Raw genomic sequence first — 17,507 nt, forward strand, 5'->3', positions numbered from 1 at the left:
GTTCTTGATTTTTTTTTGTTTAATTTTAACTTATCTGTGGTGCAAGACCAATTTCCTTCAAATTCTCTTTTATTTCTCTGATCCATCTGCATCCTGTCTTGGTGTTTTTCGAGTCGAGATTTTACTGTACTAGCTGTATTTGTATTGTACTGTATCTTGCATCCTCATAATATGCCCAAAGAATCCTAGTCTCCTCTTATGCATGGTATCAGTGATGGATTCTAACTCTTTATACATGACTTTGTTGGGTACAATCCACCACTGCCCGTCTTTCTGGTACTTTTTATTGATGCAAGTTCTTCCGATTCTTCTTTAAATTTTCTGAAGTCTGCCTATCTTTGATTGTTCATTCAGGTGGAAGAGTGTTTCTACTGCATAAGTAACTTCTGGTTTTATAACTGTGTTGTAATGTCTTATTTTTGCATTTATTGATAGGAATATTTTATTGCAAGTGTACCAGGTTAATTTCTGAGCGGTAGCTAGTTTGTTTCTTCTTATCTGGATCAAGGTTTTTTCGTTTAGGTTGTTTGTTATTATTTCTCCAAGTTATTTAAACTGGGTTGCTACTTTGATTTTATTACAGTTTATGTTTACTTCTATTAATCATGTTGGTTTTTGGGGCATAATTCTGTCTTTTTGAATGAAATTTTGAGGCCAATTTTATTTGCAATGTTTTGAAGTTCTAATATCTGTGATTTAGCTTTGTCGATGTAATTTGCTAGCAGTGCCAAGTCGTTGGCAAAACCAAGACAGTTTGTTTTGATTTTTCAGCCTATTTTCTACTTTTGGGGGGCATTTTTTGAGCCATTCCCTCATTACCATTTCTAGAGTGCAGTTGAATAATAGAAGCAAGAGTCCATCACCTTGGCGCAGTCCTGGTTTGATCTCAAAAGGTTCCAAGGGCTTGCCTCTCAATTTTACCTCTGACTTAGTGTTTGTGAGGGTCATTTTATCATTTTTATTAACTTGATATGTATTCTGAGGCATCTTAGAATTTTTATTAGGGATCCTCTGTGAATGCAATCATAACTTTCTTGAAATCTACAAATGTTATCACCATGTCTCCATTTCTTTTCCTGTTGTAACCCACTATTAGCTTGAGACTCATGATCTGGTTTGGACAGCTCTTCCAGGGTCTGAAACCTGCCTGGTATTCTCCTAGTTTCTCAAGTTGTGGACCGATCCTGCTGAGGATGATTCTTAAAAGAATTTTTATGTTGTGTCTAGGAGTGAGATTCACCTGTAATTGTTAGGGTCTATTTTGTTTCTGTTTTAATGTAACAGATGGATGAGGGCTGTCATCCAGTGTTCTGATAGTTTTTCTTTGATCCAAATGTTGACAAGCTGTTGATAAAGGGTAATTTTTGCTGACCTTTCTGCATGCTTCCAGATCTCTACAAAAGTCTGATCTTCTCCTGCTGCTTTATAATTATTTATCTCACCCAGTGTTTGGTAGACTTCTTTTATTGTGAAAGGGTTGATGTTTTCTGGTGGTGTTGTAATGGGATGTTGGTGTTGAAGTTTAGGAATTCTGTTGGTTCTTCAAAACGTAGGAATTTGTTGAAATATTTAGCTAGGATTTCCTCATTGTCTTTACTATTATGGGCCAGTTTACCCTTTTCATTCTTTATTCGTAGGGCTGGGGGTTCGTATTTTTGGAGCTGATTTTCAGAAATTTTGTAAAATCCCAGTACTTTTTAAGTGAAGGAAGTCATGGTAGTCACAAGGTCCAAGATCTTAGTGGAAAATTGTGATCAGGGTGATCAAAAGATTCCATCTGTGGAGATGAATCTTCTTGCAGTGGGGATGTGGGCTGTGTGAATGAATTATTCTGAATAAAAAAAATTCATGCACCAAAATTCCATGTTACTTGTCCTGAACTGCACACTTTAGTTTTTAAGTGTTTCAGAGTATATACCTCCACTGTAATCGTTTCTAGCTCAATAAAATCCACCAGTGTACATCACTAAATGGATTGTTGTTTGGACTCTATACTGACAAATGAAATCCAAATTTCATTACAGTTATGTTGTGGGATAAAATTTCATCATGCTCTCTTATAGCAGTACAGAAATGTACATGTAAATGCAAGAACACTAACTGTAAAATGCCAGTTTTCTTAACTTCTGCATCCATTTGTTCAATAAGGCCATCTTCTGAACACTAGACCTTGCAATTTTCTCTTCTATACTGTCTTCATAAAACTCACAAGACAGCTGTCATACCTTTGCTTTACTCATTATTGTAGGCAGATAAATTTCACACCATTTAAGGTAAATTTCATAAGTACTGCCTTTTTTCATGTTGAGATATTGAATCATACTCTGAATTTCATAAATGGTAGAACTGTTTATAGCTACAGTCATCATTAATCACTGACAATAATATATAACAAATATTGCTGACAAGATGGGTAGATGGCTAGTTAATGAAACAGTTGGAAGTACTGCTCACATAATATGGTTCATGCTGCCAACCACTTTTTATTAGCAACTGGCCCTCACCCTCACTTTTTAAACATACCTCATACAATATGGGCAAGCATAATATAATATTTGTCTAAACTCAATGAAAACATAAAATTAGTTGTAGTAATTAAAAAAATACTAATTACCTGACTGTAACCTGCTTTTGAGTACATCAGCGGGCATTCCCACCAACCAGTTAGCAATTCCTGCCATACCCCCAGCTAATATTGTTGTAAATAATTTATATCCTCCTTCACTTGGTTCAGATTTGGTTAAAGCTTTTTGCAGCCACTCATATGTCATAAAATACATTCCACTAGCAGGCACATCTAAAAAAAAACCTCTGTACTACTATTTGTCGAATTTCATTACTAAGATAACACCAAAACTTTATTAAAAAAAAATTATTTTTCAATATTTCCGAGCATTTTCTAAAATACCTACTTATAACTTTGTTCTTTCCATACCAATAAAAATACTCAAAATGTCTAGGCAGTAATTTCTACCTAATAATAACAGTCTCTACCTAATAATTAAATATTATGTAATGTTAAATGTAGGATAAATATTTTGATAACAGAATGTCAGATTTCATGAAATAAAGAAACTGCCGTATTTATTCGAGTACCTCGCACTTTTTTTCTTGGAATTGGAGAGAAAAAATTAGGGTGTGGGGTTTACTTGAAACGCAGCCTTTAGCCAGGATAATTTATGTAAAGTAAACGTTTTCTTAGAAGTACCTAAATTCAATCACATAAGGCTTTCGTTTATTAATACCAGATGCCGCTTATACAGAATACAACCTTAATTATTAACATCCTGTTCATAATATCGATAGGAACGAAGTTACGGTATTTTTATAAAACTGATTCATTCTGTTTATGCTGCACCCGGTTCTAATGACACTACAGTTACAGTATCAGTTACCCATCGTCGTCTTGTCTATTCCCCATAGTCATTGTACTGTTTGTATATGTGGACGGTTATGTGCATTTTATCTGTTTAGTTTATCTTGTAAAGTTTAATACAGTGATTTATTTTAATTACGACATTAAAATGAGTACAAAAGGACAGCATCTACGATGTTTTACAGTAAATGAAAAACTGCACGTTATAGAAGAGGCTGAAAAAATTGGAAATCAGGTGGCAGGAAGAAAATTTGACTAGATGAAAGCTACATTCGAGACTGGCGTAAGAAGAAACAACTTCTGGTGAAAGGCACTAGTAATAAAAGGGCTTTTCGTGGCTTAATATCAAAATACACAGAGACAGAAACAAAAATTGTATGACTTTGTTATGGAAAAAAGGAAATGCGGTTATGCTATCATGACAGAAATGTGTCTATCATATGCTCATGAAATCGCTAAATCGTTGAATAAAATTGATTTTAAAACAAGCCGTGGATGGATAACACGATTTTTTGCATGAAATGATTTGTCAATAAGACAAAAGACGAATTTCTCAATGAATTCCAGACGCTTATGAACAAAAAATATTACATTTTCACAAATACATAATAAATCTTAGAAAAGATAAAGGCCTTCTCAAATAGGAAATGCTGATCAAACCCCTGCATATTCTGAAATGCCATTTGACAAAACCGTAAACAAAACAGGTGAAAAAGTGTAACGATTCACACTGGTGGTAATGAAAAACAAAGGTGTAGTGTTGTGCTTTACATTACTTCTGATGAATCAAAATTACCTCCGTACATTGTTTTTAAAAGAAAAACTCTTCCTACCGTACAGGAAAATGGAGTTATTATCAGAGCACAGGAATCAGGTTGGATGGACGAAACCTTAATTTTAGATTGGATCAGGGGTGTATGGCATAAGCGATCAGGAGATTTACTTAAAAAAAATACCGGTATGCTAGTAATCGATAGTTATCAGGGTTATACGACTGATAAAGTGAAAGACATTTTAAAAAAGGGTATGACAGACCAAATAATAATTCTAGGCGAATTGACATCTGTATTGCAACCACTAGATGTCTGCATTAATAAACCATTCAAATCTGCATTAAAACAACTGTACAGTAAATGGATGGCTGATGAAAATTTCTTTCTCACGTTTACAGGAAGAATCAAACGCCCAGATTTTAATCAGATCTGTGTTTGGATAAAAGGTGCTTGGGAAGGTATTTCCATGGAATTAGTAAGGAAAAGTTTAAAAAAATGTGGAATATCTAATGAACTTGATGGTAGTGAAGACGATCGATCACCTTTGGTAGAGCGACGTGGAGACTACTGGTAACTCTTCTATGAACATTGACAGTAACAGTGATTAATTAAAATAAAATTCCATATTAAAAAGTGTTTTGAAATGATCTTTTCAACATGATACTTTCTTTTCGTTTTACTGGCCTACTGATTCTGAACTAAACTAGTACTTACAGTAATTAATTATTAATGTAATATTAATATTATAATTTAAATGAACGAATTAAGTGCTTTACTTTCTGAAAATTTCATATTTACGTATTTTTTATCATATCTGTTGCACTTTAAAATACGGGCGGTATTTTTTTTTAGATTTTCGGTCTGGAAAATTGAGGTGTGGAACTTATTCGGGGGCGGGGGGTACTCGAATAAATACAGTAATTAAATTAATACTAACTTAAGTTATTCAGGTGTTTGATGAATGCAGTTAATATATTTTTAGTTATTGTTTTTTTTTTTTAGATTTTTCTACCTAAATGTAATAAAAAGAATCTGATTTTAGATCTACAATTCAAAAAGCCTTATTTGGATTAATTATATAATTATTGAAAACGCATATAAAATTATTTTAAAACTTTGCAGCATTTTTATAATTATTTTTAAATGGGCCAGCAGGATTTCAAATAAAAAACATTTATACTTTTCCTTTATTTTACATTTTTTTACAATACATTATTTTCATACCTATATTTACAGAGATTTCGAACATTCTATGTTGGTTTCATTACAAAGTCAGTAATTATTTTCTTTTCCGGATTCTTTTCAAGCAATCAATCTTTTATGGCCATAAGTAATGTACTTACTTTTATATCTGAATGAAATGCAACAATGACACCCCTTTCCAGTTGTGTTTATGATGCAAGCAATTGGTAAACTACTGTAATTAACAAATTAATCAATTAATAAATTAATGCAATTTACAAATAATCTTGTCCCATAGGTATACCAACTAACTGAACAGTTGTATTTTCATGATTGCTGTCATACGTTTATTTACCGCGACCTCAATATGATGAGTAATTATTTTGCAATCAACATAAAAAATTTTAAACACATACATACCAAAATTAGTTTTTGTATAACATATCATCATACACACACATATACTGAAATAAATTTCACAAAACAAATGAGTAACACATCTGTAATAAACTGCTAAAATGACATATGCATACATACAACAATTAATTTTTGAGTAACATAAACATATAATAGTTTATCAAGCGACCAACATTCTGTTTTACAATGAAGCAGTGATATACTTGACATATGATTTTTAAATTAGATGAAAAATATTTATAAAATTTAAAAAAAATAACTTTTTATAAAACTAGAATTGTTTTATAATTTTCTCATTAAACATTTATTCAACTTTATTTGATGATTGCATAATGTGTGTAATAATCTGTTTTGCTTGTTATTATGAGCACCATTATAACCAAATTTTTTAAATTTGAGCTATTTTCTTAGAGTCCTTTTTTAGTATGTTAATAACATTTTTTTGTTCGCTTTATCTTTATTTTTAATTTTATTCTGGGTAGGGAGTGTGTCAATGAGTGTGCTGTTTTATCTATTTGAATGTGTTAGGTATGTTATAAAGATTTTTCTATGTGGTTTTCTACTTACTTTTAAATCTGACGAAATATAACACTGATGCCCCTTTTCAGTCATGTTTATGAGGCAAGCAATTGGTAGACTTCAATAACTAACATAAATAATTCAATTTTTTAACCATTCAGTTTAACACGGTTATGTTGACATAGGGTTGTTGAAAAGCAACAGTTATATTGAAAAGACAATGGGTCATATTCTCAAAACAAACAGTTTTTATGACATCAGGTTTAATACATTATAAATGACAGTAATCTGTTATTGTTAGTTTTCTGGACACTCTAGAAATGTGTTTTTGTTGCTTGCTTTTTCTGATGATGAAATCAAGAAAGTTAATTTATTATATTTTGCATTTAGACATAAAATTTAATTTGTTTATATCAATTAATTATTGCCTTAGTGTAGCCTTACTACATTGAGATGATGTCTTCAACAAATCTACACCAGTTTATTAATTCTGTGATCATGTTTGTTGTTTTTGATCAATCTCAATATCTTCTATATCCTACAGAATTATTCTTGCTAAAATGCTGAAAAATACTGAAAGCCACTGAAAGGCCAACAGGTTGAATGTAACAGGACATAAATTACTGAAACTTAAAATAATATTTAAAAAAAAAGCTACTCTAATGTAAGTGTTTATAAGTAATGTTATAATGGAGTATACGTTTAACAAACAATTATATAATATTCAACATACAAATATATTTGATTTATCACGTAATGCAGACATCAACTAGCATAATCACATCTAACAAAACATTCATTCAATTAATTTTCCATTCACTATACTTTTATAAAGTTACAATGTAAAAGAATAAACATGTTATATGTAAAACCCCTGTAAGCATTATTATCAAGTACGAACTAATGTGTGATAAAATACATCCATCTGATAAAGTAACTTCATTGAGCATCAGTTGTGCCACCTCGTCATTTTAAAAATGCATCATGCAAATAAATTTTGGGTCTCATTTATAATACCATATTATCTTGTATTTTTAAATGCAATATTTATCCAAAAATTTAAATGTTTTTATGGCCATGAATATTTTTAAAACTTCTACATTTTTCTTCAAATCTTTGTTTTCAAGACTACTTTTAATAAGATGCATTACAAAATTTGAAATCTTTGTATTTATTTTTAAACTATTTCTCTCTTCTTGGAAAATTTAAAAGTTTTATATATATATATATATATATACGAAATCTGTTCATTCTTAGAAGGAGATATGAAATTATTTATTTATTTACAATTTAAAACTTACATGGTCATCCGTCAGACCTAAGTCTGTCGACAGATATACTAAAGAGTTATTATTACATTATTAAGTGGTTAATGTAATAACCAATTTTATGTAACAACTAAAGATATTATTAGTTTTATAATACTTATAATAGTAGTACAATTATAAAAATTAATTTTACAAAATTAGACTATATATTTAAAAACTAATGAACAAATTATTTCTTTAATATTTGTAATGTATTAGATTTAGTAACTAAAATTATATTCAAGAAACAAAACTATACTTAATTACAACAACGAATTACACAATTAATATCTTGTTGCAACAATTACATAAAGAAAATAAATAACTAAGCTTTAACCATTCAACAATACATTATTTATTGATTTACAATAATTATCAACATTAAAATAATAACTATAATCATGTTATAATTGTCTGGACTGCCAGTATAAATCCAACATGAATCCTGTTAGTACCTATTACGTTATAATTAATGCCCACTCAATGAGAAGTTTTTTTAAATCATTTTTTTCCATTTTTACATTATTGAGGTGATTCGGTAAAGAATTAAGTAATGCAGGAACAACGTACTTCTTGTTATATACTTACAACAGTGAATACTTCCTGTATTCACTGTTGTAAAAGTTCTTAAAAATAATTAAGAATTTAAATAGACCTCTAACTGACAGAAACCTTGTAAGATTATTTAAATTAGTGTCATAATTGTTATCAGAATCATAAAGAGCAATATCTTTGAGGACACTATTTTGTATTAAATTTATTTTATTTATGAGATAGTCTGCGGCTGATCCCCATGCTGTCAAGCCGTATCGAATAACAGATTCAAACAAGGATGAATAGAGTAAGCATTTACAGTGAATTGGTAATAGGGGTGAGATGTGGTGGAATTTCATAGCAACCACTCTTAAAATTCTACATATATGTTTTATATGGTGATCCCATCTAAAAAAAGAGTCAAAATGTACACCCAAATATTTGTATTTGTCAGCATTCTGGAGATGTTCACAATTACAATTTATGTGGTAATTTTTTATACAGTCACATGTATGACAAATAATTTTTATTGGTCTTTGGGATTGAAGATAAGGAGATCTTACATGTAAAACAGCAGTTTTTTTAGCGTTAATAATTAGGCCTTTGTCATGAAGCCACTTTAATAGATTATTAAAATCTTCTTGCATTAAAAACTCTGCTTCTTCCAATCGCTTATGTCCAAATGCTAAAACACTATCATCAGCGTATTGCAACAGACATGAATTAGAGATCGCGCTAGACATATCATTAACGTACAGATTAAAAAGTGTTGGGCCCAAGATAGACCCTTGAGGCACGCCACTATCCGTTTCGTATCTATCACTATATTTATCTTTAATTTTAACAATAAGTTTTCTGTTACTTAAATAGTTTTGTAGCATATTATTAAAAGGGCCATTAAACCCTAGCTTATTTAGGGCATCTAGAAGTTTATGATGGTCTAACGTATCAAAAGCTTTACGAAAATCTAAAAAAAAGTAAGATTACATAGTTACATTTATTTAAGTTAATATTGACAAAATCAGATAAATCATTTATAGCATCATTAGTCCCAATCCCCTTTCTGAAACCATATTGAGTTTCACTGATTAATTTGTTATCATCAAGGTATTTAGTAACATGCATAGAGACATACCGTTCAAAAACTTTTTCGATACATGACAGTATAGAAATTGGCCGATAATTATTTAAATCTTTAAAAGAACCAGCTTTATAGATAGGTCTAACAATAGACATCTTCAGTAGATCAGGAACCCTCCTTGATTTAATTATATTGTTTACTATAATTGAAATTAAAGGGCTGACTTTATTAACGACATATTTCAAATCTTTGATCCGTATGCCATCTACACCTGGCGATTTTTTATCATTCATAGATGAAATTATATTTTCTATTTGTTTAGGAGAACTTAAAGGTAAATGAAAAGACACAAGCTGCATGCAATTGCCACCCGTGAATTTCAAGAACTTATGTATACAATTATGTTTAATATCATCTACTGAAGTTACAAAGTGTTTACCGATAATGTCTGCAGCGACCTTACCCGCGTTATTAGATGTACCGCTTACATATTTAATTATAGTAACGTCTAAGTTACGCTTAGAGGGTAACCCCATCAAAGAGTTAAGTAGTTTCCAGTTACCCTTAATATCATTCTTTTGAAAATTTTTAAATTTATCATTAAAATACTTCTTCGCTTTTCGTATTTCAATATTAATTTTATTTCTATATAATATGTAATCTTTTCGAATTTCCAGGTTAGCTGGTGCTTTTTTCCATTTTTTGAACAGTCTGTCTCTATACTTTATTTTATTTAGAATGTCATCCATCATCCATGGTTTTTTCTATTTTGAATTTTAATCCTATCAGTATTTCTGCGAACTAAAGAACTGTTATACACAGAATTAATTATATCAGATCTGCTATTGCCACATAGTGAATTAAACAAACTTGTAGTAGTACGTGTATATACAGCACACTACTGTACGCACCAAGCTGTTGTAACTACTGGATGTTTAAAAACAAAACATTGTTGTTTATCACTGACTTCAAAATAAACTATAGATTCTCTTATTCCATACTGGATTTTTTACTCGTCTTTTAATTGTAGTTCTGGGTTTCAGTAATTTTTTTGGTACGTGTGACTGTGTGTACATTTGATTATTGTGAGATTTATTTACTGTGTGATTATTACTGACTACTGTGAGATTTGATTAGCCTGTATGTGTGTGTATTCGAAGAGTTTATCGATATGGCTAATAATTCAGGAACATTTTTCAATAAGCACAGAAAAGGGAAACATCTGTGAAGTGGTGAAAAAAAATAAATAGTTTTAAACATATTCACTCAACTGCTGGAGAAAAATCCCACATTGGTTAAAAAGGAAGTAGTGAAACTTACTTCTGAATTATCTGGTGTGTCGGTTAGTAGTATTAATAGATTGCAGACTGAAATAAATAGGAAAGGAAAGGTAGAAACACCTGTTAAAAATAGAAAATGTGGAAATCATGTGCTAGGAAAATGGGATGATTTGACAAAAATGTAATAAGATTGACTGTATATAATTTATATTTCGAAATGAAATACCAACCTTAAAAAAATTGCTGACTATGATAAACTGTGACAAGAGTTTACCAAAGATTGAACACACTAGTTTATACAAATTACTGTTGTCAATCGATTTTAAATTTATTAAAAGAAATAAAAAAAGTGTAATTGTTGATCGAGAAGAGATCATAATTTGGTACGTAATTATTTTTAAAAAATAGCAAATTATAGAAAAAATGGGTACAAATATATTTTATTTGGATGAAGATATGGAAGAATGTTTAAGTGAAGGCCAAAACAGTTCAAGAATTTGGTGTGATACAACAGTTACAATGGTAAAGAACACCATTTTGTCAGGATTAAGCAGGGGCCTGCAACCTAAAAAAAATAAGGAAAGTGATTAATTGTGGTACATATGGCAATGAAAATGGATTTTTAGACGGGGGGGGGATTACTCGTTTTTGAATGAAAAAAAATCTGAAGACTACCACGATGATGAACAGAAATATGTTTTGGAAGTGTTTTGAAAAAGTATTGTCGTTTTTACATGAAAATAGTATTGTTGTAATGCATAATTCTATGTACCACAATGTAAAACTGGAAAATATTCTAGACAGTTCATGGAGGAAAGAAGAAATTGCTTTATAGCTGCAATAAAAAAATATCCACTTTGGAGAAAACAATTTAAAAACAGAACTCCTTGAACATGTAAAACACAATCGTGAAAAATGTAATAAATTTGTAATCGATGATTTGAGTGAAACGAAAGGTCATACAGTGTTAAGGCTCCCCTCTTATCACTGTAACCTTAATCCAATTGAGTTAGTATGAAGCCAAGTAAAAGACTATGTTTCCCAAAATAATTATACATATATGATGAAAGACATTAACATTAAAATCCTGCTTGAAAAAGGCATAAATGAGGTATCAACTGATAAGTGGAAACAGTGCGTGAAGCATGTTAGAGAAGAAAGGAAAAGGTGGTACTTAGATAATTTTCTCGATGCTGTGGTTGATGAAGTAATAATTAATGTTAGAGATGATTCGTGATAAACATCAACTTCTGGGAGTGATGAAGAATCGGATGTAATAGAAGGGATCCAGTGTTTGTCGAACACTGACAGAGAATAAGGTTAGCATTTTTCTTAATGTTTCAAAGTGATAAGATTTTGTTCAAGTTATATATTTTACTTATTAAATTATTTTTAACAATATGGCAGTAATTGTTTGGGATATTATTGCTTTAGTAGGTTTTATTATATTAAACATTTTGTGAGGAATTAAAACGTTATACATTTAGTATAAAATAAATAAATTGTAATAGTAATTATAATTATAAATAAATTAAGTGTAAAGTGAATATAAAATTTTGTGAGAAATTACAAAAAATTATAAGTTTAGTATGCAATATTTTTTAGGCATACTGTTCCACAGTGCTCTGTCATCTGCAGTGTATTACTTACAGATAATATGAATATAAATTGCTAACAATTTAGTATCCTTTCATAAGCTCTTGGTGCCTATTAAAAATATTATTAGATTTTTACAGTAAAGGATTTCATGTCAAATTTTACAGTATTATTTTAAACTAAATTTTATTTGTAAAGATACCATATCAATATGTAATCAATTTAACTAACTAGGTGACTGCACAACAACACTCCCAAAAATGTAATTTAAGATTTGAGAGAAAAGTCATACGTTGTAAAATTGAATATGATTCACAATTTATTAGCATCATATTACAGATTACAAGAGGTTAGTTACAATGATCGCTCTGTGAAGAGATTGCTAAACCTTTGTTCGGAGGAAAGAGGTAAATCCAAGAGGTAGAAGATACCAACTATGGGTCAAAGCCCCTTGTTACCAGATTTAAAAAAATTGTGCTTAGCAAATTAGTTATAGAAGAAAACTAGATTATACTATATCTGAATAGGAGAAGTTTATTTTAGTTAAGTATTAAAGAGTGCAATAAAATACAGAAAGTTCTTGGTAAGACAATTTAATTTGTAACTTTTTTGTAATGTGTATTTATTTGGCTTAAGACGACCTCAGTCATGCCATATAATGAACAGGTTGTATGTTACTGCAAATTTAATTTTCTATTTTCTTTAATTCTAATAACTGTAGTGGTTACAATGGATAACTACAGTTAAGGAAGGTTGAAGAAGGTTCAACCTTAAGGTTCAATGAGGTTGTTGGTTTTATAATTCTTTGTCATATTTTCAGAACTGCTGCTGTGTATAATCTCTACTAACAAGTATATTATCATGAATCTGCTTTAAGCAAGTCACAAACAGAATCCAGTTACTGATGTGTACTGATTTTCTACGTTGCTTTTGCCTTCTTATTTACCTACAAGCTGATATTTATGGGCTAAATTATTTTTATCACTGAATCAGTGTTTTTTAATAAAATTACATTAATTGTAGAAATTTCTATTACAATTTTGTTATTTTACTAATAGGCCAAAAAAAGGTAAATATATCTTCACACAATATTCTAGGATTCCATTACAAATTAATTACACATATTTTGCAGATAATTATGTTAAAATTTACAACACAGTAAATATCTAAAAAATTAAGACATTATCTACGTTGTGTTTTCATTTAAAATCCATCTGATTAGGTCTTAACAAGGCCTAACCATATTATTTAGTTAGGGCATTGGAAACAAGAGCTATAAGAAATTTTAAATGGGGGAACCATCCCTATTTTTTTTTTTGACGTATTAAAATATAACTGCATTTTTCATGTCCCACTAATTTTTGTAAACAATGGTAAAACACTTTTTTTAATAATCAAATTCTATTTTTTACTGAATTTTTTGATACAACATAACATTTTTACATTCCTGACATAAAAACTCTAGAACTATGCTGCAAGAAGGAAGTATGGTAATCAGTCAAAAATGAGATATGGGTTTTTTGAATTTCTCAACATTTCATTACCCAAGGACATAAAAAAGAAAAAAAAGCTGGAGGTAATGTTCATAGATAGATGTATGAATGTACATGTGTTGGCATGTTTGAAGCTTAATAACTTTACTTTTGACTAGATAAACCACTTTGAAGAAATTTAGTACAGAGACTTGTGTGTGTGGGGCTATTTGTTGGTAAAAGTTTGAGATCAATATCTCCAAGGGGTGGAGTAGTTACTTTGGGATCAATTTTTTCAAAATTTTGTAAACATTACTCCAGCTTATATTAAGCTCAGGACAAGCATATGTGTATCTTACCATTTAAAAAAAAAAATTTGCCCCCAAATTCTTCTCTTCCCCAAAAATCAAAAAAAGCTATCTTTTATTTAATGCATATCTTTTAACCAAATTCTTTTTTATGTCTTCCTAAGCAGACTAGTAGTGCAAGGGGCCCAAAAAGATACTTTGTGAGTAAAATTGGGAATGAGGGAGCTGATTAAAGTTTAAAATTATTGATTTTTAAAAATTTTTCATGTATCATTATTTTTCCACTATAAAAGAATATATAAACAATGCCAGGAAAATACAACTTTATTGTCAGCTTTTTTTCTAAAAACAGCTAATTATACAATAAGTATTAAATAAAAATTACGAAAAAAATAATAGAAGAAAAAATGAAACAATATAGAAATCTTTTTATTCATGTAATGAATAACTGTCCACCAGTTATAAATTCAAGCTAGCCATTTTTTCTTTATCTGAAATCCAGTATGCTTGGTGCAATGTTTTATCAATTTTTCAAACAAAAATAAGGTAATTGCCATATAACTTAAGTTATATGGCAATTACCTTGCCATACCCTTCCAACCCCCCTCGCCAGAAGAGGGAGGGGGGTTGGAAATGAATTTTCTTTACATTTTGAGGTATGAGGAGTTCAAAAATACCATTCAGTTTTATTGGAGTTTTGTTTTTTATATATATATAGAATTTTTTTTTTTTTGAAGTCAATACTTATAAGACCCATATTCCTCTGTACCAATATATTGTATTTTTTATAATCAAAAACCAACTTGAACAACCCAAGTACAGAATTACAAAGTAAATGAAATGACACATTTTTTCTTTTCTTTTCTTTATTCCAATAGCACTTTCATAGGATCTCCCGCATCATCAGTTGTATATAAAATTACATATCAAAACATGTCAATTTTTTTTTTTAGAAAAAAATTAGACGTAAAATTAATTTAATTTTTTAGAATAAATTTAAGTATGACATCAATTAAGAATTAAAAATATTAATATTACAAAAATGAAGTCAATTAAATAAAATAATACATATATTTAAAAATGGCATCAATTAAGAATTAAAAATTAAAATTAACTTTAAAAATAAAATAATTAGAAGATTTATACTACTGTAACCTGGTCAGCCAATGTTACATTACTGAGTAGATTTGAAATTATTTATACACATTCTGATTATATCTATTTTTATCTAAAAACCCTCCTCTATGAATCATGAGACCTTGCCGTTGGTGAGGGGGCTTGAGTGCTCAGTGATACAGAGTAGCTGGACCGAAGGTGCAATCATATCGGAGAGGTATCTGTTGAGAGCCAGACTAAGGAATGATTCCTGAAAGAGGGCAGCAGCTCTTTCAGTAGTTGTTAGGGGCGTGAGTCAGAATGACTTAAACGGCCATATCAACATCACTCAGTCCTCTGAGTACTGTGCAGCTGAAAGCAATGGAAAACTACAGCTGCTTTTTTTCCAAGAAAATGTGGCTCTCTGCATTTTCACATATCAATAATGGAGGCGCCTTCCTTGGTAAAATATTCCGGAGGTAAAATAGTCCCCCGTTCGGATCTCCGGGTGGGGACTACTAAGGAAGGGGTCACCAGAAAATTAAAAAATAACATTGTAAGAGTCGAAGCATGGAATGTTAGAAGTTTAAAAAAGGTTGGTAGGCTAGAAAATTTAAAAAGGGAAATGGATAGGATAAATATGGATGTAGTAGGAATTAGTGAGGTTCGGTGGGAAGAGGAAGGCGACTTTTGGTCAGGAGATTTTAGAATAATTAACTCAGCTTCAAATAATGGGCAGGCAGGAGTAGGTTTCATAATGAACAAGAAGATAGGGAAGAGAGTAGAGTATTTCAAAACGCATAGCGATAGAATCATTGTAATAAGGATAAAATCAAAACCTAAACCGACAACGATTGTTAACGTCTACAATGCCTACAAGCGCCCATGATGATGATGAGGTAGAGTGTGTATACGAAGAGATTGATGAAGCAATTAAACACGTAAAAGGAGATGAAAATTTAATAATAGTTGGAGATTGGAATGCAAGCATTGGAAAAGGCAAGGAAGGAAATATAGTGGGTGAATACGGGCTGGGCAAAAGGAATGAAAGAGGGGACCGACTTATAGAGTTTTGCACGAAGTATAATTTAGTAATTGCCAACACCCAATTTAAAAATTATAATAGACGAATATACACTTGGAAAAAGCCAGGCGATACTGCAAGGTATTAGATAGATTATATCATGGTTAAGCAAAGATTTAGAAATCAACTCGTTGACTGCAAAACTTACCCTGGAGCAGACATTGATAGCGACCATAATTTGGTGATAATGAAATGTAGGTTGGGGTTTAAAAACCTGAAGAAAAGGCGTCAGATGAATTGGTGGAATTTAGAGAAGCTTGAGGAAGAGGAGGTAAAGAAGATTTTTGAGGAGGACATCGCAAGAGGTCTGAGTAAAAAAGATAAGGTAGAAAATGTAGAAGAAGAATGGGAGAATGTTAAAAAGGAAATTCTTAAATCAGCAGAAACGAACTTAGGCGGAATAAAGAGAACTGGTAGTAAACCTTGGGTTTCAGATGATATATTGCAGCTGATGGATGGAACGTAGAAAGTATAAGAATGCTAGTGATGAAGAAAGTAAAAGGAACTATCGACAATTAAGAAATGCTATAAACAGGAAGTGCAAACTAGCGAAAGAAGAGTGGATTAAAGAAAAGTGTTCAGAAGTGGAAAGAGAAATGAACATTGGTAAAATAGACGGAGCATACAGGAAAGTTAAGGAAAATTTTGGGGTACATAAATTAAAATCTAATAATGTGTTAAACAAAGATGGTACACCAATATATAATACGAAAGGTAAAGTCAATAGATGGGTGGAATATATTGAAGAGTTATACGGAGGAAATGAATTAGAAAATGGTGTTATAGAGGAAGAAGAGGAAGTTGAGGAGGATGAAATGGGAGAAACAATACTGAGATCTGAATTTAAGAGAGCATTAAAAGATTTAAATGGCAGAAAGGCTCCTGGAATAGACGGAATACCTGTAGAATTACTGCGCAGTGCAGGTGAGGAAGCGATTGATAGATTATACAAGTTGGTGTGTAATATTTATGAAAAAGGGGAAGTTCCATCAGACTTCAAAAAAAGTGTTATAGTCATGATACCAAAGAAAGCAGCGGCAGATAAATGTGAATACAGAACAATTAGTTTAACTAGTCATGCATAAAAAATCTTAACTAGAATTCTATACAGAAGAATTGAGAGGAGAGTGGAAGAAGTGTTAGGAGAAGACCAATTTGGTTCTCAGGAAGGGTATAGGGACAAGGGAAGCAATTTTAGGCCTCAGATTAATAGTAGAAGGAAGATTAAAGAAAAACAAGCCAACATACTTGGCGTTTATAGACTTAGAAAAGGCATTTGATAACGTAGACTGGAATAAAATGTTCAGCATTTTAAAAAAATTAGGGTTCAAATACAGAGATAGAAGAACAATTGCTAACATGTACAGGAACCAAACAGCAACAGTAATAATTGAAGAACATAAGAAAGAAGCCGTAATAAGAAAGGGAGTCCGACAAGGATGTTCCCTATCTCCGTTACTTTTTAATCTTTACATGGAACTAG

General features: G+C 30.8%; 1 protein-coding gene across 1 annotated transcript in view; it reads right to left on the reverse strand.

Moving 5' to 3' along the window:
* Positions 1-17,507, reverse strand: part of LOC142322035 (congested-like trachea protein) — a 94,908-nt gene that overhangs the window by 11,880 nt on the left and 65,521 nt on the right. The window contains exon 5 of the mRNA XM_075360635.1: positions 2,615-2,797. Within this exon, the coding sequence (XP_075216750.1) occupies positions 2,615-2,797 (183 nt within the window). The remainder of the gene's footprint in view (positions 1-2,614; positions 2,798-17,507) is intronic.

This window comes from Lycorma delicatula, chromosome 3 (assembly GCF_047948215.1).
Source record: "Lycorma delicatula isolate Av1 chromosome 3, ASM4794821v1, whole genome shotgun sequence".
NCBI lineage: Eukaryota > Metazoa > Arthropoda > Insecta > Hemiptera > Fulgoridae > Lycorma > Lycorma delicatula.